Source organism: Hermetia illucens, chromosome 1, assembly GCF_905115235.1.
Source record: "Hermetia illucens chromosome 1, iHerIll2.2.curated.20191125, whole genome shotgun sequence".
NCBI lineage: Eukaryota > Metazoa > Arthropoda > Insecta > Diptera > Stratiomyidae > Hermetia > Hermetia illucens.
The window spans coordinates 220,154,632-220,182,072 of record NC_051849.1 but is presented as its reverse complement, the minus strand read 5'-3'; the positions used below and the strand labels follow the sequence as shown (position 1 = coordinate 220,182,072).

The 27,441-nt window shown below is 43.4% G+C and overlaps 1 protein-coding gene across 7 annotated transcripts in view; it reads right to left on the bottom strand.

Annotated features, from left to right (window-relative positions):
• The window catches only part of LOC119661244 (P protein), an 82,163-nt gene that overhangs the window by 15,073 nt on the left and 39,649 nt on the right, over positions 1-27,441 (bottom strand). For 2 of the 7 annotated variants that reach the window (XM_038070479.1, XM_038070482.1), the window contains exons 2-6: positions 2,900-3,003; positions 2,446-2,587; positions 1,861-1,875; positions 1,741-1,801; positions 1,497-1,632 (exon numbers count right to left, since the gene is read on the bottom strand). In XM_038070479.1, the coding sequence (XP_037926407.1) occupies positions 1,497-1,632; positions 1,741-1,801; positions 1,861-1,875; positions 2,446-2,587; positions 2,900-3,003 (458 nt within the window). Of the gene's footprint in view, positions 1-1,496; positions 1,633-1,740; positions 1,802-1,860; positions 1,876-2,445; positions 2,588-2,899; positions 3,004-14,092; positions 14,183-14,222; positions 14,468-14,524; positions 14,857-27,441 lie in introns of those variants that run through there. The other 5 variants (XM_038070477.1, XM_038070475.1, XM_038070478.1 and 2 more) reach the window with 5 other exon arrangements.

Below are 27,441 nucleotides of genomic sequence, written 5' to 3'. Positions count from 1 at the left end.
ACTCACAGGATTATTGCAGATATCTCAAAACGGGTCAAATGAAGGCACTATGAAGTTAGTTACGACCTAATTCAATTTCTAAGCAGACACGGAGGGTACCGTACATACCTTTATCGCTTCGGGCGTGAAGACTCCCCATATTGCCCATCATGGGAGATGTTCTTTCTCCTATCTAGGGTCGAAAATCACAACCGATAACAGCTATAATGATGAAATCCGCGCACGGTAGTTGTCAGCCAATAGAGCATATTTCAGCTTACAAAAACTGTTCCGCTCGAAACGTCTCACCATAGGGTCAAAGCTCTTACTGTACAAGACTATGATCTTGCCAGTCCTCATGTATTCCTCGGAGACTTGGGTTCTTAGCAAGAAAAATTGCGAACTCTTGGCCGCGTTCGAGAAAAGAATCCATCTATGAATTTTTGGTCCCCTACATGAGGATGGACGATTCCGTAGCCTACACAATGACGAAATCTATGAGTGATACCATGACCGGTTGTGATTAAAATCCGGCTCAATAGGTTACGGTGAGCAGGTCACTTAATCCGTATGGATGAGGATGATCCAGCCCGAAAAGTTTATAAGGGCAATATCTATGGCAGAAAAAGAAGACGAGGCAGACCCTGCCTAAGATGGAGCGATGACGTAGGTCAGGCCCCAAAAAGCTTTTAGGGATATCAAATTGGTGGACCTCGGCGCAAACTCGGGATGTCTGGAGTTCCTTATTAAGGCAGGCCCAGACCGGATACCGATTGTTGCACCGTTGATGATGATGATGGGGGATGTTTCAGGAGGATGCTGAGCATGTTGTTAACTGCCTGAGGTTCGCTGTATACGGAGGGAGAATATCCTGGATCACATTTTAGCCTCTGAAAAAACTTGGAGGGCGGTAGAAAAATTATGAAGATAATCCACAATCTGCTGAAGAAGGAGGAGGTTCGGAGTTAAGTAGTAAATAACGACTTGGCTAAAAAGAACAACTACACCAACACATAAAGTCAGCAGTAACCAGACGTTTAGTGGAGCAAGGACATCTGACGTGGGATGATGCACAGATTATCAGCGACATATATGGTAAAGAAATGGAGTGAAGTTTGTTTCTTCACTTGGAATGTATCCACTGAGATATAATAGAAGAATTGAATCAAAAATTTCTAGATACTAAGCAATAAGCTCCACTGTTGGTTATTTGTAGACATGACATCAATGATTTAAATAAAATATTCAAGCTTCAAGAGGCTTAATCACTCATTCTCTATGGCTTCTGCCGCCTGTTTTATTATGGTAATAAATCTACGGAAACCTGGAATACGATTATAATCTGTAGAAGGTGCAACTCTAAGTACGTCAGCAAAAGCAGGGGACGACATTTGTCTTACAAAGTTATCAATTAACATTATTCGTCATCAACTATAGCAAGGGAAGGTCGACAGAGAACAACTATTGCAACAATATCTTTGCATTAATTACGAGTAATACGATTATATTATACAAACCTTTGGCTCTTCCAACGGGGACAGATAATTGTTGTTTTACAACTTCTTTTTCATACGTTGTCATCAAAAATCCTGTGAAGAATCCCCAAACGATGAGAAGAGCTGCTATTTTGATCCACTGCATCCACGATGTGGACTATTCAAGTAGGGATTTAAAAGATTAGTTCATACTTGCATATAATATGAGGAAATTTTTCATTATAAGATAATCTAGATATCAGCCACATGTGCAGATAGTACTTACCTCATGGTGGTTGATAATTCCCTCATGTGCAATGGTATCAATGCAATTATCTGAGTCACTCCTGTGGAATATGAAAGTAACAATGAAATACGAGTAATATAGCTATGGCAATGACTTAACTTGTAACTGTCCTTCCTTATTTGTGCGTGAGCCACGAAAAGAATAAAGATAACATTAAATAAATTGAACAGTAAAATGTTGAGACTTAAGTGCAAGCAAGTACTTTTTACCAAAAAAAAATATTTTTAATATTATTCAAAGCTATTTACAATTTCCCAGGTACTAACCATTCGTCCATTAACTATATTACATACATGAGCATCCCCTTCCCTTAAAGAGTTTAGAATTATTGAAAGGGTTCGTAGTTATTGCATTGTGATGGGAAAATGTTATGAGCATTAACCTTGCATGTCCCCAGGGTATAAGAGGGCGATAATAAGGTGGTAGGCGAAATCATAAATAGTTATTGATTTTTCGAAGTTGCTCTCCTCAACAGCCAACCCCGAAAGAATATGACAAATAACCCAACAACAATTCTATTTTTATTGCTACCAAGTAGTTTCTATGATTTACCATGCCCATTCCCTTGTGGAGTGAATTTCCAAAATTTGGGGTGGTTGGTAAACAATTAAATTTGCCCCTAATGGATGGCATGGCCTTAGAAGATGCCACCTGAAATTGAACCCCACGAACGGAAGTACCTACCTGTTATTCCTGTAATGCTTCATTTCTCCTAATTCGTTTGTAATGTTTATCGTGATGTCGTTTTGTCGACTGCTGGTCGAGGGTAGGTCATGCTCTGGAACTACTGTGTCTTCTGCCGGTAGAGGGTCATCGTCGTGCTCCCCTGCAACCGAATTGAATAAAGTTCAAAAGAGCGGAATATAAGCAATGGTTACTATGGCAACTTTGATGTAATAACTTGATTCATTCACTATTGTTTGAATTTGAATTACAAAGGTTAAGGGTGTATTTTTCCTTTCTAAAAAATTAACATCCAAAGGAAAGAAGCAGGACTACAAGCACAAATATTGGAAAAAGCTAAAATCATTTTCATTAATTAGTCCTTCTTGTGGAAATATGTATCTACTTTCATATCTAATATCTGAATTGTCTCTACTTTTAATGTTTCGCAGATACTGTCTTCCATAATACCTACCATGCATACGTTCATTCTCTTCTTGAAATGATGCTAAGCTGGGATCATGCCGAATTTGTTCGGGTAAATTTCTCCAGACTTGTAAAGCTCCTTCTGTTACCTCACTGGAAAGGAAAAACTATGGATTATTTTCAAATAATTCACATATTTGCTAGCTGATTAGGGAAATTAGATAAATATTCGAATTTGTTGCCTCAGTACAAAGGACATGCTTTGGGGTTGATTTACGTAGTTTCTATATTGGGGTTTTTTTTTTGAAGCCAGACATGACACTATTTAAAACTGAAAGCCAAATATTTTCTCGCTTGCGAAAACAGGTTGATGTTCGAAAAAATCAAAAATTGACTGACGGTTTCGTCCAGAGCAGAGGCAACTCATCAGACGCTGCCTCACCTCTGCCCTGGGAGCAGCGTGACCGAAAGTGCCAACAGGTGGAAAGACGCTCCCTTTTATCATCGCAAAAACACGACAAGGTGTATATAATTCGCAACCTTGTCGTGTTTTTGCGATGATAAAAGGGAGCGTCTTTCCACCTGTTGGCACTTTCGGTCACGCTGCTCCCAGGGCAGAGGTGAGGCAGCGTCTGATGAGTTGCCTCTGCTCTGGACGAAACCGTCAGTCAATTTTTGATTTTTTCGATTTTTAATGCTTGGGGTGCTACGCTCCAAACTAGGGATCCATGGACTAAAAAACGTGGGAGTAAGTTGCTCCTCATTTAGTCCGGTCCACCATCACGTGGATGTGGACTTAGGATCCCGCAGATCCTAAACAACAATCTAGGTTGATGTTGTCACAGATTACAATATAACATCGGAAAAAAACTGCAGTGGGATGGAAATGAAAATGATCAACTCCGGATTAATAGCTCCATCGATAAGGAAGCGGATGCTTCCTCCTTTGTCCAGAGCTTTCCTGGAAACCTGGTATAATTTGCAAGGGGGTGGCATAGCTTTCACGCCACAGCGAGATCCCCTCTACCAACATGACAGCACTTTGTCTTGAGCAATTAGGCAAATAGATGTATTCCACGGATGTGCCGTCAACCTCACGTACACCTCTTTTTCTCCGAGTTCTGGGTACGTAGATTACGCTATAATTTGTCGCCGATTTCTTTGACCGTGAAAAAGAATCTTGTAGGTTGGAATGGTCATTCCACCCAATGGCTTCGAATGCGACTTTTTGTCACTAGTTGAGATATTGATCCAGAGTTATTAGCTCAGTCCCAAACCCCGAGTGCCATCTCGAAAATAACATATGAGGAACCAAAACAGCCTACCTCAACCATCAACATAAGAACAGATACGAATGCAATGAAGGTGGTTCTTGCATCAGTCATTATGACAAACATCTGAACTGCGACTTAATTCGGATACGGATCGTTAACGTCTTTGCTCACCAAACAGTTCCTCTTTCGTATCCATTCCAATTCACTCTTACTCTAGCATAACGTACGCCATTTTCCTCTTCAGTCCTGTTCTAGCGGATCGATATACTAGTTAGTTGATGGTTGCGAGAGGGGGTGAGTGCGATGTGCTGGAGCTTCATTACCGTGGCAAAGCTACACCATCTTCTTCTTCAGTCTTTGTTCCATTCACAAGCGGCGTGGGCTCGTTCTGATCGGTTTCGCCATTTGTTTCTATCAAGAGCCTGGTCTGGATGCAATCGGCTTTCAAATCCCCATCTAGCGTACCAAACCACTGTTGTTTCAGCCGTTCTTTTGGTCGCTTACCATCGACTTCGATATTCAGACCTATCTTGGTAAGTGAATTCTCGTTAGCGCGAATTACGTGACCATACCATCGAAGACGCCTCTTTCGCAATTTTTTCATGATCGGTGCAGCTCCATATCGATCGCGGATGTGATCCACCGCAACATCTTCGTCTCCAATGCCGCAAGACGTCGTTCATTGTTTTTTATTGTCGGCCACCGCTCAGAACCATAGAAAGCGACAAGACAGACGGCATTGCGGTAAATTTTAGATTTGAGACGTTCGTTAGTATGTCAGTCACAAAGAATATCAGTTGTTGAAAGCCATTTCATTCAGGTTGCGCTAATACCTGAAGTAATTTCATAAAGCAGTTCTTTATTGGTTGATATTGGTTGATAGCATTGATTATTTAAGATTCTGTTGAACTATCTTTCTTTTTCCATATTGGAATTGTTATTCTTGTTATTCTTCATTGCGCGCGCCAAACCGCTTTCCCCGTGGCAACTGTTACCGTCTGCCTTTTCATCCACATCACCATTAAGGTCTCCGGCAATGATGATATAGTCATCAGCAGACACGTTGCAGGTCTTTGCATTGAAAAGTTGCCAGAAGGCATCAGGTCGACCTGTCTGTGCTGCGATCATCTGATGACGGAGGTAGAACCCGTCACAAATAGTAATTATGTCACTACCATATATCATATCACAAAAGAGGTGTTTTTAGCCATTCAATAGTCTTATGAGGGATGTTAATGGTATACTTTTCATCCATGATGATAAGCAGCAGAAGCGGTAAAGAAGCTCTTCACCGCGATTCTCATTCTAAAACATCCGATTAACTTCCACATCTTATGGATAATATGAAAAGTCACCGTAACCTACAGATACGGACTGCTCCTTCTACTAGAAATGAAATTATCGTTGCCATGAACGCAATCACGGAGTAAAGCCGCCGACCTTGACGATCTCTGTGCGAAACTGCTCCTTTCAGTCCCTGTATCCTTTGAAGAATTGCTACTTTTCTTCGTACATCAATCCTTGGGGTTCAAAATGTTTCCCAACGAATGGAAAAAGGGATGATCGATAAAGCTCCGAAGAAAAGCACCCCCTGGGAGTGCGATGATTTGAAAGGTATTTGAATTCTTTCCGCCATCGCAAAGGCTACTTTTCGTCCATTGTGAGAAAGCTTTAGGGGGTCACCAGAGAGTCTATCTGAAATGATCTATGCTGGAGGGTGTTCGGGCAAGCAATAACTAAAATTAGAGTGCTATGTGAGGGCGCAAAATATCAAGTGCTTCATCGAGATAAGACCTCGGAGTCAACTTTGTTATTGTTGCTTTTTCTTCTCGTTATCTGTAAGGTCCTTAATGCCACCTTGACTGGAGGACGTGGAAAATTTCAATGGATCGACACTGTCTTGGCTAAAATCTGGAAAATCCTTTTCCATCTTAAGACTAACATCAAGTTGAAATTGTTCTGTGCCAATGTGTGACCATCATATCACTTGGAAGAAGTACTCTGGTTTAAGATTATATCAAACGAAGAACTTAGTCGGCGTGCGGGATAGATAAACGTGGTGAGGGCGGGAAATGTATTGAATAGGTCACACCTTAAGAAAGGGCGGCAATCCATTGCGGGTTATTGAACGAGTCCTGAGTCCGCCATCCGCCTCATGGCAGATCAATTGGGGATAAACTTTTTCCTACTATTTTTGGTGCATGGATTCCTCCGTTTTAGCACCTAGTAACCACTGCTCCCTGGGCAGAGATGTACCTAAGCAAATCATAGCAATTAAGTTGCCAAAATAAGACAAAGAATGCAACCTACTGGTAATTTTTTGCCTAATTCTAATCAATGCCGGCAAGTCTTTAGACGAATTACAAAAGCAAGGCGGAAAATCGATCAATACTGACTGTGGTCCAATATTAAGTTATTCGAACTATTCGAAGTTGTGTTTGAAGAATTTACGAATACTGGATTTTAAAAAAAAAATATTTGTTGGAAAAACTGAGGGAGGTAGTATCCCTGATGATACTGACGCCTTGTAAAAGTAAATAAATATTGTCTAAACTTACGATTGTAGTAATATGAGTAGTATATTGTGTAATGCAACACTGTCATACTTTTCATTCATTTTAAGCCCTATGAAGTCCTGTGCGGAGTTGCACGCCTCCGGAGATGTGTGTGTATGGGCATGCTTATGCGCAGGCCGGGTAGGTGGGAAGTAAACGCCCACCCGTGGATAAAAATTGGCTATGGGAAGGACACCCAGAAATTAAACCAAATATGGAAGAGGAGAAAAGTAGTTTTTTTTACGATGCAGGGCTTCGGAAACCCAGTGCCGGCGGTTTTTGGGAGTGAGCAAGCGGGCTCCCGGCCGTCGATATCCAACGACCGCAGTGCCTCAGTAGTGGGAAACTTGGCTACTGTGGCATCTAATGCTACAAGAGATAATGGTGGAGTGGAAATTAGGTCCACACCGGATCCTTTTAGGAGGAGTCCGAAGCTTGGGAGATCACCACCGAGATTCGTCGCGGGACTCTGAAAGAAACATGAATAGTCCCTTGATCGACATCATTGCTTGTGGCGCAAGGCGCGAAAGCAAACGGGAACATACCGGAATGGCGTTCGTTACACTCGGGGAACGAATAAATGAACTGTGCGAGTTCATCAAGGAGAGGCGGAATATCCACCAAAATATTCGAGCCTTGATAAGAGGCATTAAATTGTCTTATATGAAGGCACTCGAAGAAAAGGATTCCCAAGCGTCAGTTGGCAAGGTCACAAGGGAAACGCAGGTGACGCCTCCCCATGATAAGGCAGGCGGGAAGACAGGAAAACGGGCTAGAGAGGGTACCAGCGAGCCTCTAGGACCACAGCAAGTCCCGAAGAAGAAAAAAGCCTCTTCACCAAAGTAGGCGAGAGTACCCGCGAAAGTCGGTAATCTCACGATTGTAGCCACAACACCTACAAAAGTGGAAGAAACCAACGCCCGGGGGCCCGAACAATGGACTAAGGTGAGCAACAAGAGGAAAAAGGACAAAAAGAAGCTCCGCCCGGAAATAATAATTATTTCCAAGAAGGGAAATATGTCCTATGCCGACATCCTCCGAAAGGTGAAGTCAGACCCGGAACTGAAGGATTTGGGGGATAGTGTAAGCCGTATCAGGCGAACACAGAGAGGGGATCTGATGCTGGAGTTAAGTAGATTCGCCGACAAGTCGGCCGATAACTTCCGCGGGAAGGTAGAAAGTGTACTAGGAGAGTAAGCTGAGGTAAGAGCTCAGAAACAGGAGGTAGTAGTTGAATGCAAGGACCTAGATGAGGTCACCTCACGGGAGGACATCTGTGCTGCGCTAAAGCAACAGTTCAACCTTAGCGATATAGACCAGAGTGCCATAAAAAAGATGAAGAAGGCATATGGTGGCACACAGACCGCCATTATTAGTTTGCCGGCGGAAACAGCTATTAAATTAATTACCGCGGGCAAGGTAAGAGTAGGTTGGTTCGTGTGCAGGCTTAGGGAGCAAATATCTCTAAAGAGATGCTTCAGATGCCTCGATTTCGGCCATTTTGCGGCGGTATGCACTAGTCAGCATGATAGGTCGAGGAGTTGCAGGCAGTGTGGGGAAGAGGGCCACCTCACCAAAGATTGCACCGGAGATCCACGGTGTATGCTATGTAGTGGGAAAGAGGGCGTGGACGACCGGCATGTTGCGGGAAGCAGCCGATGTCCGGTATATAGGAGGGAGCTGAACCGCACAGGCAAATGAGATTGATACAAATCAATCTCAATCACTGTGAGGCAGGCATTCGAGAGTCGAATGTGGATGTCGCGGTTATTTGCGAGCCGTACAGAAATCACGGCGATGCGACTTGGGCGGTGGATGCGTCTTTCAACGCCGCAATCTGGGCGTGCGGAAGACAGGCCATTCAGGAAGCCATGGCCTTCCCGGCAGCCGGTTTTATAAGGGCGAAGGTCAACGGTGTCCATATTTACAGCTGCTACGCTCCTCCTAGTGTAACCTTAGCACAATATGAGGAGATGTTAGACAGTCTGGTGTTGGACGTTAGAGACCGCAGCCCTAAAATCATTGCGGGCGATTTCAACGCGTGGGCCCTGGAGTGGGGAAGCTGATCGACGAACACCAGAGGTCAAATTCTGTTGGAGCCTTTGGCGGAGCTGGACATCGTGCTGGCCAACGTTGGATGCGTGCCCACCTTTCGAGGAAGAGGGTCGGGTTCGATCGTTGACCTGACATTTGTTACCACTTCACTGGTGAGGGAGATGGCTTGGCAAGTGAGTGAGCACTACACCCACAGTGACCACCATGCCATCTTCCTACGCATTGGGAACCGGGGAACCAGTCAACCACGCTCTGGAGGTGGAAAGCCTAAGGCGGTTGGCTGGTCTATCGGAGCTTTCGACGAGGAGACATTCCTGGCCGCATTGGAGGGAACCCATGATCCGGATGGAACAGGGGTGGAAAGGGTCACACAGCTTTCTCAGCGTGTAACCGAAGCATGCGACGCTACGATGCCACGACGACGTTTGCACCACGGCAAGAGGCCAAACTACTGGTGGAACACGAAAATCGCTGCCTTGAGATCCTCTTGTCTCCGAGCGAGGAGACTTTCCCACAGGACAAGGGGAAGGCCGGAGCACCAGGAGCGTGAGGAGGAATACAGGGATTTGCGAAGGCCATTCGGAGAAGCAAGCGGGAATGCTACCAGAAGCTCTGCATGGAGGCTAATACGAATCCGTGGGATACAGCCTACCAAGTTGTAATGAAGAAGATCCGCGGGCAAAAATCACCTCAAGTGACATGCCCACGGCCCTTGTTGCAAATAATTACAACTCTTTTCCCGCAACAGGAGCAGGATGAAAGAGAACCCCAACTGGCAGCTCAGCAGGACGTCTTCTCGATCCCTGATGTTACCGAAGAGGAACTTTGGGAAATCTGCAGACGTACTGGGGACAGCAAGGCTCCGGGATTGGACGGAATTCCGAACAAGGCTCTGAAGGTGGCGGTCAAGGCCAGACCAAGGTGGTTCGCAACACATTCGAATCGTGCATGGCGGAAGGAGTGTTTCCCGCTCAGTGGAAGAGGCAGAAGCTGGTGTTGCTACCGAAGCCCCAAAAACCACCCGGCGTGCCCTCTTCATATCGCCCTATTTGTCTCTTAGACACCATGGGGAAGATGTTGGAGAGGGTGATATACAACAGGCTGCTCCCTTTCATCGAGCTTGCGGGTGGTCTTTCAGAGTGGCAATATGGGTTTCGGCGAGCCCGTTCTACGGTCGATACAGTAGCAAAGGTCGTGGAATTGGCTCGAAATGTAATGGCCATGGGCAAATACTGTGCTCTGGTGACGCTGGACGTCAAAAATGCTTTTAACTCAGCCAACTGGGGCTGGATTAAAGGCGCTTTGGCCAAACTAGGTGTTCCTAGTTACTTGGCTCGGCTTATTGAGAGTTACCTTTCGGACAGACTTCTCTGGTACGAGACAGACGACGGGCCGAAGGAGTACATTGTGACAGCAGGTGTGCCTCAAGGTTCTGTATTGGGACCGCTGCTGTGGAACATAATGTACGACGGAGTGCTTGGCCTTCGCGTGCCAGAGGAGACAACGCTGATTGGTTTTGCGGACGACCTGGCGGTAGTTGCAACTGCAAAGCATCCCGAGGACGTGGAGCTTTATGCAAATGAAGCCATTCATATCATCAAGTTATGGTTACGAATGGCCAAGCTGGACCTGGCGGACGAAAAGACGGAAGCGGTCCTCATTACCAACCGTAGGAAGAATAACACGATTACCGTCCGGGTTGGTAATCGTGAGGTCGTTTCAAAATCGGTTGTCAAATACCTGGGGGTGATGATCGATGCCAAGCTGAGTTTCAAGGGGCACTTGGATTATGCGCGAGAGAAGGCAGCAAATGCCAGCTCATCCCTTGCAAGGATGATGCCTAACGTGGGAGGGCCGAAGTATAGTCGCAGGCTACTTATCGCGGGAGTGGTGAGGTCGATCCTGCTATACGCGGCGCCTGTCTGGGCGGGAGCGTTGAACCACGCTGTCAACCGGAGGAAGATAAGTTCGGCATACCGACCAATTGCGCTAAAGGTGTGCAGCGCATTTAGGACGGCGTCGACGGAGGCAATGTGTGTTATCGCAGGAATGATTCCTATAGATCTTCTAGCAAGCGAGGCACACTGGCTCTACGAAAAACGGAAGGCAAATACAGCCCAGGTGAATGCGGATTTCCGAAAAGCCATCAGGAGAGAGTTGTGTGGCAAGTGGCAACAACAATGGGATAACTCCGACAAGGGCAGGTGGACCCATACATTGATCCCGTGTATCGAGAAATGGGTCAACCGAAAGCACGGAGAATTGAATTACCACCTGACACAGTTCCTTACGGGACACGGTGGCTATAGGAAGTACTTGCATCGCTTCGAGTTGGACGAGTCTCCCAACTGTCCTAGATGCGGTGCCACACCCGAGGACCCGGAGCACGTAATGTTCCATTGTCCCAGATTTCTGCAGCAGAAAAGGAGGTTGAACAGCATCTTAGGGGCGGACATCGAGCCCTCGAACCTGGTGGAAGAGATGCTGAAGTCGGAGGAAAACTGGATGGCGGTAAATGAGGCAGTAGCCGTGGTGCAGACAAAACTCCTGGAGTTAGATCGAGCTCGAAAGGTGGCGCGACGGAGTCTCCCCCGCGAAGTAATACTTCACGATGGTCCCGCGGGGAGGGGCGGAAGAGTGGGGGTGGTTTTAGTGGATGCAAATCCCACACACTGCTGCAACCTGGCGCAGCAGCGTCTTTCTAAGATTTCCACGTCCATCCATAAAAAAAAAGCCCTATGAAGTAAAATTGCAAACAGCAAATATTTGAAACCCAAAAGGACTCCAACTAGTTAACGTGAAAATTTGTGATTTATCTGTTAGAAGTCAGTTGAAGTCATCGACCATGTGTAGCAAATTGAATACCAACGGTCACTTTACCAAGGTTTTTTTCAGTTTTTCTTATCCTTGGTTCTGGTAAAAAAATTGTGCACGTTCATCATTCCGTTTGCTTCGCCCTGTGACAAGCTGGTGAGAGATTCATTTCATGTTCCTTTTCCTCCTGTTTAGCTCCTTTCGGCACCTCTATTATCCAAGTTCTCTCTTTCCATCCCGACATCACATTACACCAAATACTGAATGTATATTGTAAAATATTAATTTAAAAATGAATATTTTTATTTTTTTTTTGACAAATACTCTCTCACTTTTAAATTTCGGGAAACACCAATCCATTTTAATATTTACAATTTTACCCATAAAAATTCTCTAATATTGCAAAATGATCATTAACGTCTGTTTTTTTTTTTGTTGAAACCAAAAGAAGGATTTTTGTCTTTGGGCAGAGGCCGGTTCGATAAAGGACAACTCGATCTGAAAGATTAAAAAAATTCTGCCTGATCACGGCGGCGAAGCAGCTCTTGTTATTGTTCTAACTGATGATGAATTCCGAGTTCATTGTTTGAGTCAAAGTTAACGGGTAGCTGATCGGGGGGTGTCTCGCGTTTTAACCGTGGCCTGTTCTTCATTGGTGATCTAGGATACTGACCAATCAAACGAATCTTTCGACACGTTTGCAAGGAGAAAATCTGTTTGTGTTATTGATTTGATTTAGTGTTACATGAAGAAATCTTTAATTGTATCAGGCTGAGTATTTCAAAGTTATCGCTTTGCTGGTTATTTTTTTTTCTTCTTGTGACATTCATGGAACCCTTTGAGTTGGGTTGGTGGTAGGTTTATGGAGTTTTCACAGCTCTCTTTTCTTTTTACGATATTTTTAGTAATTTTTTGATTGATTGATTTATTCATTCGGTTTGATTCGTATTTGAATTTGGATCCTTTTTTATTGACTCCTTCCTTTTTATTATTTTTTTCATCATGTAAAGCTACATATTACCAAGTTGAGTTATTAGATTAAATTGAAGCAGAGTTAATTCTATGATTTGAGGACCCGCTCTCTTCTCTTACTACGGCGAAACTCACATTAACTTTTTAGGTTTTCGGATAACTCCCCCTCTATGTCAACTCCATCCAACCAAGATATTATTTGGACCCTAGTCAATCATTTTAGCAATTACAATCGGTTATTATTAAATATTAGGTTCGAGTTGAAATGTTAATTAGAGATTATCCTGGGTAAAATGAAACCTTATTAAAATCGATTCACTGTCTGTCTGCCTGTTTGATTCTCTGTCCGTCTGTCTATCACACGCACTTTTCTCTAAAATGGCTGAACCGATCTGAACGAAATTTGGTGGATATATGCAAACTATGAAATCCCACGCATAGAGTGAATGACACATATTTATGTGCAGTTTAATGGGGGGCTTACTTTCTGAATCTGATGCGAGTTTTTACATCGATTGTAAAATACGCGAGTAGGAAGGCAAAATTTATATACTTAAAGTGGGACAGGATTCATTTTCGGAAATTATTCAACTTAAAAATTTCGAAAAAAAGTCAAGAAGCTGCGCTTAGATAAAATCTAGGCCTCAAAATATGTCCCACTCCCATATTTGCCTAAATAAATTTAATAATAGTAATTACCCACCTTTTAGAAATTGACTGAAAAACCCCCCTTAAGTTCATCATAGGCTATAGCAGCTCAAACTTAGCAATTTGACGCGAATTTAAGCCATGCCAATAAGATGCTGGCATCATAATTAAGGAGAATAATTGATATTCGAGTAAAATGTTAAAATTCCATTCATGAAGAATCCACTTCTGTTGTAGGTTGTCTTCTTCACATTTTTTAATAATACTGGGCTTCTTGTATGAAGCGCATGAGGTGAGGACTTCTATCAATATAGTGCTTTACAGATAAAATTATTTGTGTAAATGGTTTTCTAAAAAGTAGAGGGCAATTGAATTTTTAACTATGGACACAGCGAACAGATACTCATCATTCCTCACATAGGGAAACAAAAAAACCTTTTGTACCTCAAGCGTCTAGCTTCCGGTTTTCTGATTTGTTTTTATTTAATTATCAAATTTAGATACATTTAATGGAAATATTGGCAAGAAAAATATATCTTTTAGATATCAGTTTTTGTAAACATAATTGAGCGCATTTTTACATGGGTGTGCATTGGCTTAATTGCGTCAACATTTTATTAAAAATCGATATCTATTTTGCATACCTGATAGAGCTTCCGCTGGGAAAGCTTCAATATGGAATTTTCAATGATTTAAAATTCTAGTTGTTCGCTCAGATAATTTGTCGCTCTTGAGGGTTATTAAGGATACTTTTCAAGATTCTTAGTTTAATAGCAAAGGATCCTCAAGGGACTCTAACCGAGGCATGATCCCTGAGCCAAAAATACCTCTTAAATTAACACTGGAGGGTTCGCATCCCTACCACCAACACCTTCGAAGGGGTCTTGAGGAGTATTCTGCTTGATGGGTCAAAGGCAAACTTACAATGATTTGATGCTACTTCTTGATACCTTCACAACAATCTTCAGTCTTTTTGGTTGCAACCAGCAAGATGATTCTACATATGCAGTTTCACTATTAAAACACCAAGTGCAATGGATAATACAACACTCACATTACAAAACGCATTTTAATTTTCTTCTTAAATACACACCGTTGTTCGGCACAATTCATCGATGTAATGAACTTTGAATTTTAAAGTCCTAGAGAGCACAAAGATTCACATGTTGACAACTTCCAGATATTGTAGGGTCTTCAACTAATTTCGAGGCATTCGAAGAATTCCGTACAATGGAATGCAGCCAACCGCAACGACCGAGAAGCACTGTCTATCCTATAAGTTGGAGTTTCCCGTTGAACCTAATAGAATCGTCAATAACAGCTAAATAACATATTAATCCACTAAAAGCTAATTACTCGTTCCGTTTGAAAAACGCGTAATCAAAATACAGCCATTGTGTCTCACCAATTCTTCTATGAGCGGCAAATGAACGCATGGACGGACGTAAGCCACTTTACTATATTGCTATCGTGTCACTTTCCAATCTTTTAAAAGTGACTTATGAATTGCTTCAAGCTAAAAGAACACTTCTAGCTTCTTCCGAATGGAACAAGTGGTTAAAATTAATTTCAAAAATTAATCCACGGAATGGAAGAAGGTTTTATTTCATGGCCCTCGCCGTGACCAACACGCAATGTCAGTTGTTGGATGATTTGGTAGTTCTGCTGCAACCCTAAGGTTTGTGACTGCTGCTTGAAATTACTCAGCAAGGTTTACGCTATTTCAATTCTGTATTGATTTGTCCCATGCTAGAAACCATTCCGTAATTAAATTAGGCTTTCGTCTCGTTTGAGGCCATGACTTACCTCTTTAAAGCATAGTACTTAGCTAGAGCGGAAGGTAGCAGTTGAAAACAGCCACTTTATGTTGAATTTCTTTCAAAAAGATTCGTTTGAAAAGTTCCAACATTGCGAACACCTTGGTAATGACTTCATGTCAAATATGGGCGGATGCAGCACGACCTGAAACTGTTTCGACCATAACATTGCGAATGCTTTGTAGGTGACATATAGTATTGTGGAAACTATTGCTGAAACTTCATGTGAACCTTGGACGTAGTTGACAGGATAGTCGACAAATCTGAAGCCCTAAATGTAATGGAGTTTGTTTGTTAGCCAAAGTCTTAAAATGAAAGATTTCCTTGGAAGATATTTTTCCATTTTATTGGCTAAAAGTATCTAATTTAGACAAATACGTATTTCGGGGACCAACTGTCCCCTTCTCCAGTGTTTTATCTTCTGAATTTGTTTCACCATTTGGGGGGGGGGGGGGCTACACAGGAACATCGATTTCCCCCATGGAGATCGAGAAGGAAGGGGAGATATCGTTCCTAGACTTAAAAATAATCCGGAAAAGGAGGTATTTTGAATTGGACACTTACAGGAAATCGACCCATACACAACGAACCATCACATACACCTCAAACCACGATTTCCACCATAAAATGGCGGCATACAACTTTATAATTCACAGGATGGTCACAAAACCGCTCAATGAGGAGAGAAGCAATAAAGACATGAATTACATCCTAGAAACAACCAAGAAAAACGGATACAACAGGAACCCCATCGAAAATCGGATCAAATAGAAACTACGCCAGGCCTCAAGACAGCAGCTTTTAACACTCTTCCAGGAGGTGAACACAGAACCTAGGCAATGGATAACACTAACCTACTCGGGTCGAACGCAGAACATTAAAAGGCGGCTACATAAACGTGGATTACAATCAGTCAAGGACAAAAAAGAGTGTACTGAAAAAAGCGGCATTTATAAGATTTCCTGCGAAAACTACGATAAGATTTATGTAGGGCAAACAAAACGGCCACTCCACGCTAGGTTGTAAGAACACATAAAGGAGGTCGAATCCGCTAACAATAAGAATAGCTCACACATAAAATCCGCGGTTGCCAGACATATAGTAGAGCAGGGACACCATTTGTCGTTGGACACAACGCCAATATTTTGAAGGAAATGAACGACGTTAAAAAAATTAGACTCATACGAGAACCTGGCCTCTCGAAATTTCCCCCCGAAAAAAGGCTAAACACCGACATGGGCAACAATTTTCCCACCTTGGTGGAGCTTTTAGGAAGGACTAAGAGAAGAAAAGAAGCATGATTAAGATAGCATAGTTAAAGGAATAGCTTTAAAAAAACCCAAATTGTAAAGAATGATCTGCTTGAAGTCAAAAGGTTTCTATATGAGCGTTCAATGTTTCCATCCTGTGCTATTTGGCTGACCATACAATCGAAAGCACTTATCCCCCGTTCAAATCGGCCAAAAAAGGATAGCAAGCGGTAGAAGGAAATTAAAGTTGCTAGGGGATGAGATGGATTAAAAGGAGCACTATTCTCGAGCCGGAGTTATCTCTTGGACCAGGAACAAAAAAACTCTGACGTGACTACTAATTATGCGTTTTCATGGACCCTGCATGATTTATTTCTATCATGAGCCTGGTGTTTCCTTCCTAAGAACCTGACAGCAGCCATACTGTATTTCGTGGGTGGTGAATAACACAGCCACTACCTATCTGGTATTGAGCGGTAGGATCACTTTGTACAGTACACATTCGTGATATGGAAAACTATGAGAATTGTTTCAATCATCAGCAGTAAAGTTATCTTGTTTAACCGGGTTAAAGTTTTGTCTAGGGGTTGAGGAGGAGTCCACATCTAGTTGATGTCAGACCGGACCAAATGGAGAGCAGCGTGCTGCCACTCTTTATGGTCCACGGACTCCTCTTTTCGGGTTTAACACCCAAAGTCCAAAAATTAAAAGAGGGACGAAGACGACAAGGGTTTTGTACCAAGGTAGAGACAACTAATTATAACGCAGCCTCACTTCTGTCCTGGGAACAGCGTGATCGAAATGAAGGTTAAAGTGTCCGGTGAATTGTTTATTAAACTTCGCCGAGAGCACTTAATAATATAGACCAATTTAGATCAACTGCCTTTAGATTATTTTTGAGGCGAAGAGTCAAAGTAGACGCTAACGTGATTCCATAATAGTTGAAAGGATTTGTTCGAGGGGAAACCACCCCATCCCCTCCCCTTGTTTTGGCCGGTTAAGCATAGTCTTTATTTATTACAGCATTCGCGCAAAGGCTTTTCATGTCAAAAGCGCCTCTAGATCTCTTATAGATCAGCGTCGGAGAAAATCATCAAGAAACTATTTTAGGGCCCGATGAACAAACAAAATCCAATTTTCTTTGAAGTCAATGATGTTACTTTAATCCTCCAAACGAAGCTGTTAAGCGATTTCGTTCCTTCGTATCTTGCATTTTTCTTATTATGCAAGCACGGTGAGCGGAACACGCAATAATAAAATAGGGCGCTCAGCGTAACTGGAGTAATTCCACTTGGTTCAATTTTCAATGATATCACCCTTTCGTCAAAGAGAATAACCAATTCAAGGTTGAGGCCTTTCAAGTTGGAGGAACCTAAGGAACCAGACCCAGAAAGAATGCGAATTGCTATCTGGATTGTATGAACCCCGTCCAGAACGGGACGAATATAACACAGGTGGCAGGTCTGTTTGTGATACATTCATGAGTGAACACTTAAAAGAGGCCGAATCCGCTAAAAATAAGAATAACCCACGGTTGCCAGCCATATAATAGATTAAGGACACCATATGTCGTTGGACAACGAAAGAAAGAGAAAGAAAGAGGTGAATGACGTTAGGAGACTCGATTCCTACAACTTTGTAGGTGGAACTTTTATAAATGACTAGGAGAAGAATAAAAGCCTAATCAAGATATTATAATCACAAGAACAGCTATAAAAATCCAAATAGTGAAAAATTTTTCAGAAGATAAAACACTAAAGTAGGGGACAGTTGGTTCCCGAAATACGTATTTGTTTAAATTAGATACTTTTAGCCAATAAAACGGAAAAATTTCTTCCAAGGCAATCTTTCCTTTCAACCTAAATGTAAATTATCAAAGATTCGTCCTTATAAATAATGGAGTGTAATGGTTAAGGAAATGTGGCTTGGTATCATGCCTGTGAAATATTTCTCGTAAACGGTTCTGGATTTGAAGAACTCTCAACTTTGTATCTGGTAATAAGTGTTCTCCCAGGTGCCTCGACTTACTTTGCCCAAGTGCCGGACCCTGTTCCACAACGTGTATAGAGGTTTCAACAAACTCTACACAGAACCTGTAGACAGTGTCCGTAGATATCCTTAGCTTCCCTAGGTGAAAGTTTGAAAGGATTCCCTTTATTATTCGGGGTTTCTTCTTGGTGAGTCCTTTGTGCACTTGGATTTGTATCTGTCAATAAGTACCCTAGACTGCTCCATTCCTGGTAGACCCGCCCAGTGTAGTTCCCTCAGCCATTCCTCTTCATTTATTAATGTCATAGCCATGAACTCGTTTCCAATTGTACAGAAGGGTTCTTGCCCGTGCAAAGACGTCCTAACTCCTTTCTTGGCCAGTTCGTCCGCTGCCAACATGGCCTGGAACCCAGAGTATCCAGACCTTATTTAGCGAGCCGAGCGTATTCAGTCTCTCAAGGCATTCCCATACCAGTTTAGAGTGTACCTGATTGGACCTAAGTGCCTTGATAGCCACTTGCTTGTCAGTCAGAATAACAATGTTCTACCTCCCGTAGTTCCTTTGGAGATTAAAGGAGGCGCATTTGTCTATTGCGTATATTTCCACGTGCAATATGCTAGTGTGCTTACCCGTTGGTTGAAAGTACATTTTCCTCGGACCAGTAACCCCGGCCTTCGCTCCCTCTCCTGTGAGGGGTCCGTCAGTGTACCAAGTAATCAGTTGCTGGTTTAAGCCGTATGTGCACATGGAGAGGGGTTAATCCCAGAAGGATGTCCAGGGATGCCGTTGGGCAGGTCCTCATTGCCCCACTGATACTCGTGCAAGCCAGTCTTTGGAGTTTGTGTAACTCCGTGGCTTGTGTGCGGAATCCCGTTCTTTCTGCCCAGATTACCGGCCCATAACAGACCACCTATTAGGAGCTGAAATCTACAACACTCATAAAAGAGCAAAATGAAATTTGTAGATTATCCCAAAAATGGTATTTTAGAATTTAAGTATCACGTGGGGACTTTCAGGAGTTATAATGCATGTCGATGAATAAATATATAAAGATAACACTAACGCCCTCAAGATAAAAACAATGATAACAAGCTCTGATAACCGTTTCTACAAGAAATTGGAACTTTTTATTGGTTTGCGATGATAGTCGATTTTCAACCGAATTCTCAAGTGACTAACAAGCGTGCCTTCAAATAAAGCAAATTTCATTTGAGTTTACGTAAATTTAGTTTGTAATTGATAGCGTTATAAATTCTATCATGCGTTAGGAATTTTTCACAACAAATAATAGCACATTGTTCACCTACGATTTGGCTACAGAGCTGTTAGCACGACCACCGTTTCCGCTTGGAGTATTTCATACGATATTGTTGATGAACAGATACTTGACCCATTTAAAATCAAACAAGTGTGGCATTGTACATAGATAGAAAATACGTACATACAAAACAAATCGTGATAAACTATTGCATTAAAGATTCATCGGAAAAAAACTGCTATAAATCCAAAAGGCTTTTAAGTTTTTCTGAGACATTGAAACTATTCTCCAAGAAATAATTTTGATCCGAACTTAATAATAGGTTTCACTACAGCAGTATTATCCTTGAAAATCACTCTTTCCGATCAACCGAACTTAGTTTCATCAGCGGTTTAATAGGCAGAAATTACAAGGATCTTCTTAGATAGTTGACTTTTCAATGGAGGCAGCTCAGGGTTTTAGTGATATTGGTTAACCATTCTGGACCTAAGAAAAGTAAGACCTCTTGAATCCAGTCCTTGCTTTTCTACGACATTGTGATTTTGCAACCTGGAAGACGCGAATCTGTTGTCGGATAAGTCCTGACAACTTCCGCAAAGTGCACTCTTTTAGTCCGGGACCGGCTTCAAGCAGCATTTTGACTGTAAGATTCTGACCCAGCTGGAGGAGCATCACAATAGTCCTATGAACCATCAAAGAGCTGCGATGCAGGTGAGACCGAAGGATGTTTTCTATGTTAAATTGCATATAGTGCAGAAGAGGTTACCTAAAGATGATGATCCCTTCTTCGACTAGGAGACACGTTCTTGATGATGATAACAAAAGTGAACTGTTCTAACAAAAAGTCTCCAATTAGGTCAGTGGAGTTTTGATTAACCGGTGACGAACGTTTAATAAGTACGTCATTTAGATGTACGCTCCAAGAAAGTTACTAACATCGAGCTCAAAACAGACCATCATTTGATAGTGGTTTACCTCCGAAAAAGAATACGCCTTAGGCGCATTCATGGACATCGAAGGTGCCTTCAATTATGCCTCATTCGCGGCAATTTGTGATGCGGCAAGACAGCATGGAATCGAACCGCTGCTAATCAGTTGGATCCTTCACATGCTAGAGTGGAGAAAAATCCACATATCGGTCGGCCAGAAGTCTATTGAAGCAGGATGTCTCAGGGGCTGCCCACAGGGAGGGGTTCTCTCTCCACTGTTATGGCTCTTGGTGATGGATACCCTGCTGTGGCTCCTGGAGGGCAAAAAAGTCTTCGCGCAAGCATCTGCGGACGACCGGCAAGTTTGCGGACACAGTATGTGACCGCTTGAATGCAACTCTACATGTAATCCACAGCTGGTGCCTCCGCAATGGACTCACGGTGAATGCTAGGAAGACTGGACTAGTTATGTTCACTAGGAACGTCAGGGGGGGGGGCAGCTATACGCTACCCACCTTAGCAGGGGCGGAAATCCAGCTGGCACAAACAGTCAAGTACTTAGGAGTACATTTCGACTCCAAGTTAACGCGGAAGCATCATATCCAGGAACAATATCAGAAATCCTGCAGATTGCTCTGGTGCTGTAGGAATGCGATAGGTAAGACCTGGGGACTTTCACCTAAACGGATATATTGGATGTATATATCCATAATAAAACCCATTTTGATGTATGCATGCATCGTCTGGTGGCCAAGACTGAAATTTGCTAACAGCAGGAAGCTGCTAACTCAGATTCAAAGACTTGGTTGCCTAAGTATTACTGGAGCAATGAGTACTACGCCGACTGCGGCACTTGAAGCTATCCTAAATTTACCCCCCATTCACTTGGAGGTGAAACGGAAAGCGGCCAACGACGCATATTGGCTCGATACCATTGGGACGTGGAAAGGCGGCGAATCCAACGAGCATGCGTCTATCTGGAAATTCCTTGAAAAACATCCGGTAGCCCTGATGCCGACCGATCATATGGTTTTCAGATTCGTCTTTGAAAAGACATACACTGTCGTAATCACCGAAAGAGAAGAATGGTCGACAAGTGGCCATAAGTCTTTTCAGATTACAGACCTAATAATCTTCACCGACGGGTCAGTCACGGAGGATGGATCGGGTGCAGGTGTGTTCTCGGAGAATCCGATTATAGAACTGCCCCAACCCATCGGAAAAATGACGACCATATTCCAGGCGGAGATATATGCCATTTCATTGGCAGCAGAAGAATGTCTGCGACAAAAACGGAGCGGTCGCACCATTCGAATCTGTTCCAACAGTCGGGCGGCATTATCAGCACTAAATGGCAACAGCATATCAAGCCAGTTGGTGTGGAGTTGTCATCAGGTGCTGTTGAAACTTGGCCGACTGAACGAAATATTCCTGATGTGGGTGCCGGGCCACTCTAACATCGCCGGTAATGAGCAGGCTGATAGACTGGCTCGTCGAGGGTCTGGATCCACAATGGTGGGGTCAGAACCAGCTCTTGGAATCCGACCATCTACTGTCAAGTCTACTCTGAAGTGTGAAATTGCAAGGATTCACGCAACCGAGTGGAGAAATTTGGACTCTTGCCGGCAAGCGAAAATCTTTGTGAAGGAGCCTAGGGCCACTTAAGAAGTGAGACATGAAAACCCTTGTAGGGCTTTTGACGGGACACTGCCCCTTAAACTACCATATGGAAAAGATTGGGGTAGTGGTTTCGGCTGTGTGCAGCCAATGTGAGGAGGAGGAGGAGGCGGCCCTGCAGTTTTTATGCAGCTGCCCGGCATCCTCAGATCTCAGACGAAGACACCTTGGAAAGGTTTTCTTCAATGAAGAATCTGCACACTCTCTGCCCCTTGAGAATGTTCTCAGATTCACTAAAGCCTGCGGACAGCGTAGGCGGGAAGCCATTGAATAGGCAAGTTACGGGGATAGTACAATGGGCCTAATAATGGCCTGAGTGCTCGGAGCTGCGGCTCCCCCCAGTTAACTAAACTAACTAACTAGTGGCTTACCGTCGCTTGCATGGTATTGCGGCTTTTACTTGCAGAGGCGGAAAGTGCCTGCTCTCCAATTTCAGCAGGAACCGTTTTCATCACCCAAATATCGTTCATCAGCTTTTTAGCTGGAAGAATGACAGGCATTTTGAGTAGCCCATCAGCAGTGGCTCCCCAATTATTGAAATTGCAAACTTAGACCTAGAACATAAAGCACCCTTATGAGGATGGACGATTCCGTAGCCTACATAACGACGAAATCTATGAGCAATACCATGACCGTCCGGCTGTGGATAAAATCCGGTTCAATAGGTTACGGTGGGCGGGTCACTTAATCCGTATAGATGAGGATGATCCAGCCCGGAAAGTCTATAAGGGCAACATCTATGGTAGAAAAAGAAGACGAGGCAGACCCTGCCTAAGATGGAGCGATGACGTAGGTCAGGACGCCAGACAGCTTTTAGGGATATCGAATTGGTGGACCTCGGCACAAAACCGGGATGTCTGGAGTTCCGTATTAAGGCAGGCCTAGACCGGATACGTTGCGCCGTTGATGATGAGTAGGCGAGTAGGCTCGCGCGTGACAAACTAAAACCCCAATATTGTTTTAAAACCGAAAAAGTGCAGTGGGACGGGCATCGTAATAAAAGGAGAAATAATTAATTTTCTAAGTTTTCGTTGGTCTGGTCATAGACGTTAAGATTAGATATTTCATTATCGACCCTGATTAGGTTGAGAGGTGGAAAGAGCACTCGACTATGATATCTAATCGCGGACCAGATGACAAAATTCCTCCTCTCGTGGGTAAAATGAGCGACCATAATATTCAGATGCGGAACCGAGTAAAGCCATGGACCTAGATGGTCACTCTTTGCAACTTTTTCTTGCAGTTCTTCAAGTTTCTGCAGTTTTCATCTATTCATTCGAATTCTGGTACTGAGGAAAGCGACCAGCAGTTTAATAATTAATAATTTTGGCAAATATTCATAAACTTGCTTCAAAATCATCATTACCTTTTTTATTGTTGAGTAAAGAGTTTACTTTAAATTTTGCGTTCCTAACTTCCGGCTAATGCGTTGAAAATGTTTCAAAAAGCCTTTGGGGATCCTGCTCTGTCGAAAACTCCGCCATCTAATGGTGTTGTAAAGACTTCAAAAGTGGCCGTATAGTGCTAGTGCTGCCTCATTCCCATCCACGTCAAACACCAACGAAAACGTCAAACCTATGAGACGTGTCGTATTCACGCCTTTTGCCAAAAGATCTTAATTTCGTGCAGACGTAAGGACATAATTTGCCACGAGAGGACAAAACATTATTCCTTTGGGGGCCTCCCAGGCGTGTAGGGAACACTCGCATATGTCGCTTCAGATGGATGTTATTTGGAAGGAGTTAAAATGCATTTTTCTGAAAATTTAGTTGCTTTTGTTTTATTTATGAATTCGCGGTTCTCTCTGACCATAGGGTATCAAAATTTCGAGAAGGAGCGTTCGTTTTGAAGGGCAATACCACCCGCTCGTCACTGATATTATTTCGTCTCCAGGAAAGACATCAATGGACTTTGAAAGCGTTCCTCAAACACCTCTGCTACGCTGAAAATGTCTGCTTGCTTTCTCATAGAATCATGGACCCTGACCAAATGGCTTTGGATTTGGAGCAGCAAGCAGCATCCCCACAAATTCAAGATTCTCAGTCTAAGGGATTAACGCATTCTTAACATTTGCTTTAATGGGCCGAACATTGAAGGCGTTGATTAATTTGTATATTTAGGAAGCGTTGTTTGTGCCAACGTCTGCACAGAACTTAACGCTGCTTGACACATAGAAAACGCTAAATCTGCCTCCGCTCTTTGGTTAAAAAACCAAAATTACACCTATCTCAACATTAAGTTGAGACTGTTCCGTACTAAGTTTTTTCTGTCTGGTATATGGGGGACAGGACATTGGAAGTGACCACCAGGGTTAACAGAAACCATAAAACCTTCGTCAACACTTTTATGCGTCATGTTATGAAGGCATTCTGCCCTGAGATAATAGCAAACAAAGAATTTATTATCGTATGGGCCAGATAACCATGAACCGGTTAATGACAAGGCGAAATAGGCAGTGGGCAGGTGACAAATTTAGAAAAAGCAACACCTCGATTGATATCCGGAACGCTTTCTAGCAATATCTTCTTGTAATAAAAGCGGGAACAGAACTTCGGTCGAGAAAACGAATTAGCGTGGTTGTGACGTTATAGGCTTTCAACATTGCTTTCATCTGCGAAAACACCTTGGACGCAAGGAATCCAAAAAATTTGAAACGCTTGCCGCGCTTCAATAGAAGATAAGGACCAAAAAATAAAAGGCAGCGATAATGCAAAAAATTTTAATAAGTTTTGCTTGCGCTCGTGAAGTCGAACAGCTCGCAAACTCAGATGCATACAGATGTCACTTGATATCCATTGTGAACTTAGGTATTGAAAAATATTACCACTGCTTGGATCAACATTATGATATTGACATAGGCGATGGGTGGTTCCAACGAGATTCTATCAAGTAGCAAAAATCGTGGTTAAGTCCTGGTGATGAGTATCTGTCGTGTAGACCTAAACCTCACCCACGATCTTCTTAAGACGTGGATGGATTTTATGACCACAACCAGAGCCCCGCTGTAATAAGGACAACGGTATCATTCTATACTGGGTGCATGGGTCAGCATTCATACTAGTGGATTCAAGACCCACTTAAATTTCTACTGAATTGCAGTGTACGGCATTTGAGTTGAAACACAACTTCACGTTTGACGTCCGAAGGTCTCTTGTTCGCTTGGACGTCAGTCACAACCCCCATGAAACTCCCACAAAGTACATGAACCAGGAATTCTTATGAGACATGTAAATCCAGGGAGATATCCCGGTTCTTATTACACCAGCATACCTCTGGTAAGGTATTGTGGTCGAATCCACTTCAGATGGACCTCCGTGCAGAAACATTCGTCTACTGCATCACAGCTATCAAGTCATATCGTTTCCCAGTGACACATTATGGAGGTTCTCCCTGCCACCTATCTTTCTCCCCACCCAAAGACCGATATAGAAATTATGGAAAAACCGACCGCGGAGTGAGCGTTATCCTTTTTCTTTCTCTATTCCGTCAAGCCTGATTTCAATTATTAGAGAAAAATTGCTTAGGTTGCATCATTTAACAAAAAAAGTGAAAGCCATGTAGTTTGTTTGATTGAAACCCCCACTTTCTCCACTTGGGCAAATTCTTGTTCACGAGCTTCGGTGGACTTACTATATGTATTGTTCGAATGTTAAAAATCTACTATAAATCTTTTATCTTTTTTGAAGGCATTCTGGCGGGCCTTATGTTCGTATTTCGAGACTTGAATAAAGACAGTGAGTTCGCTGAATGCGAATTTAACTCGTTTTAAGGAGACAGTCGGTTTGAAATGTAACTATCCTTTGACATGAATCCATCGATAAGGCTCAGTGCATGAGACCTAAGTATCCAACATTGAGATGAGTGAGAGATTGATATTTTTTCTAGGTGATATCACGAATTACTGGTATCAACGGATGGCATGGCAATGAGGTTCCATTTCGACAAGACGTTTGAAACACCATGGAGCCACAGGGCAAATTGAGAGAGCGAGGCAGCGAACCTACATCTTCAACCAGCAAATAATTATTGGTATCCTGATGGATCCTTAGAATGGAAGGAGCGGGGTCAGGTATCAATAATCCAAGGAAGGCGTTATTTGAACCAATGGGTAGGAAAACTAGTATATTTCGCGCAAACATATAGGTCAGAAAAATTATAAGGGGCAGTTAATTGCGAATATTTAGGCTCTTAGGTTCAACTAGGTAAATCTTAAACTGGTGGTGCTCGTTGGAAAGTTGCGAGGCTTGCGCTGATCCTTAAAGGGAAAGGCGATCCCGAATTGCCGCCTTCATACCGCCCACTATGTATGCTTTATACTGCTGGGAAAGTGTTCGAAAAGCTCATCAGAAGTAGACTCGCTGAAGCGATACGCGCTGCCGGAGATTTATCTCCCCGGCAGTTTGGTTTTAGGGCAGGGAGATCGACAATTGATGCTGTCATGCAGATCGTGGACGCCGTTCGACGAGCAGAGGCACATAGCCGCCGAACTCGACGGGTGATGCTCCTCGTAACGCTTGACGTCAAAAACGCCTTCAATTCCGTAAGATGGAAAGACATTCTAGGCACACTAGACAATACCTTCAACGTGCCGAACTATCTCTTACGGATTTTGAGGGACTATCTGAGGAACCGCTCCCTGCTCTATGAAACACTAGAGAGTCAAAGGTGGATGGAGGTCACGTCGGGGGTAGGAGAGGGATCCATCCTAGGGCCGGACCTCTGGAACGCTACCTATGACAGTCTGCTTAAACTCGACATGCCAGAAGAGTCGCACCTGGTCGGCTACGCAGATGATGTCGCAGCGCTTGTTGCTGGACGCACTGTCGAACAGGCGCAAAGCAGACTCGGCATATTGATGCGACGGGTAAGCGGGTGGATGACTACTCATGGTTTCAACCTTGCACTGGAAAAAACCGAAGTAGTCATCCTGACTAAAAAGAGAATTCCGACCCTGCGTCCCATATCGTTCGGTGAGTCGATGTTCGAGTCAAAATCAGCGTTAATGTACCTCGGGTTGACTCTTGACTCAAAGATGAGCTTTTCTGAGCAAATCCAAGCAGCAGCGAACAAGGCTGCGGTTGGAGTTTTGGCGTTAAGTAGGCTAATGGCAAACATTGGGGGTCCTACGTCTAGTAGGCGACGTCTCCTCAGACGCGCAGAGGTATGGGCTGGCGCTCTTAACAAGGAGGTATATCGTAAACGTCTCGCGCAAGCAGTCGGGGAGCTTTACGGGTGGCGTCTGCGTACCGCACTGTCTCTGAACCGGCCGTGATGGTGATCGCGGGAGTTATCCCCGTTGTCCTTCTTGCTAGGGGGCGTCAGGCCATATACAAGCGCAAGGGAGATAAGCCA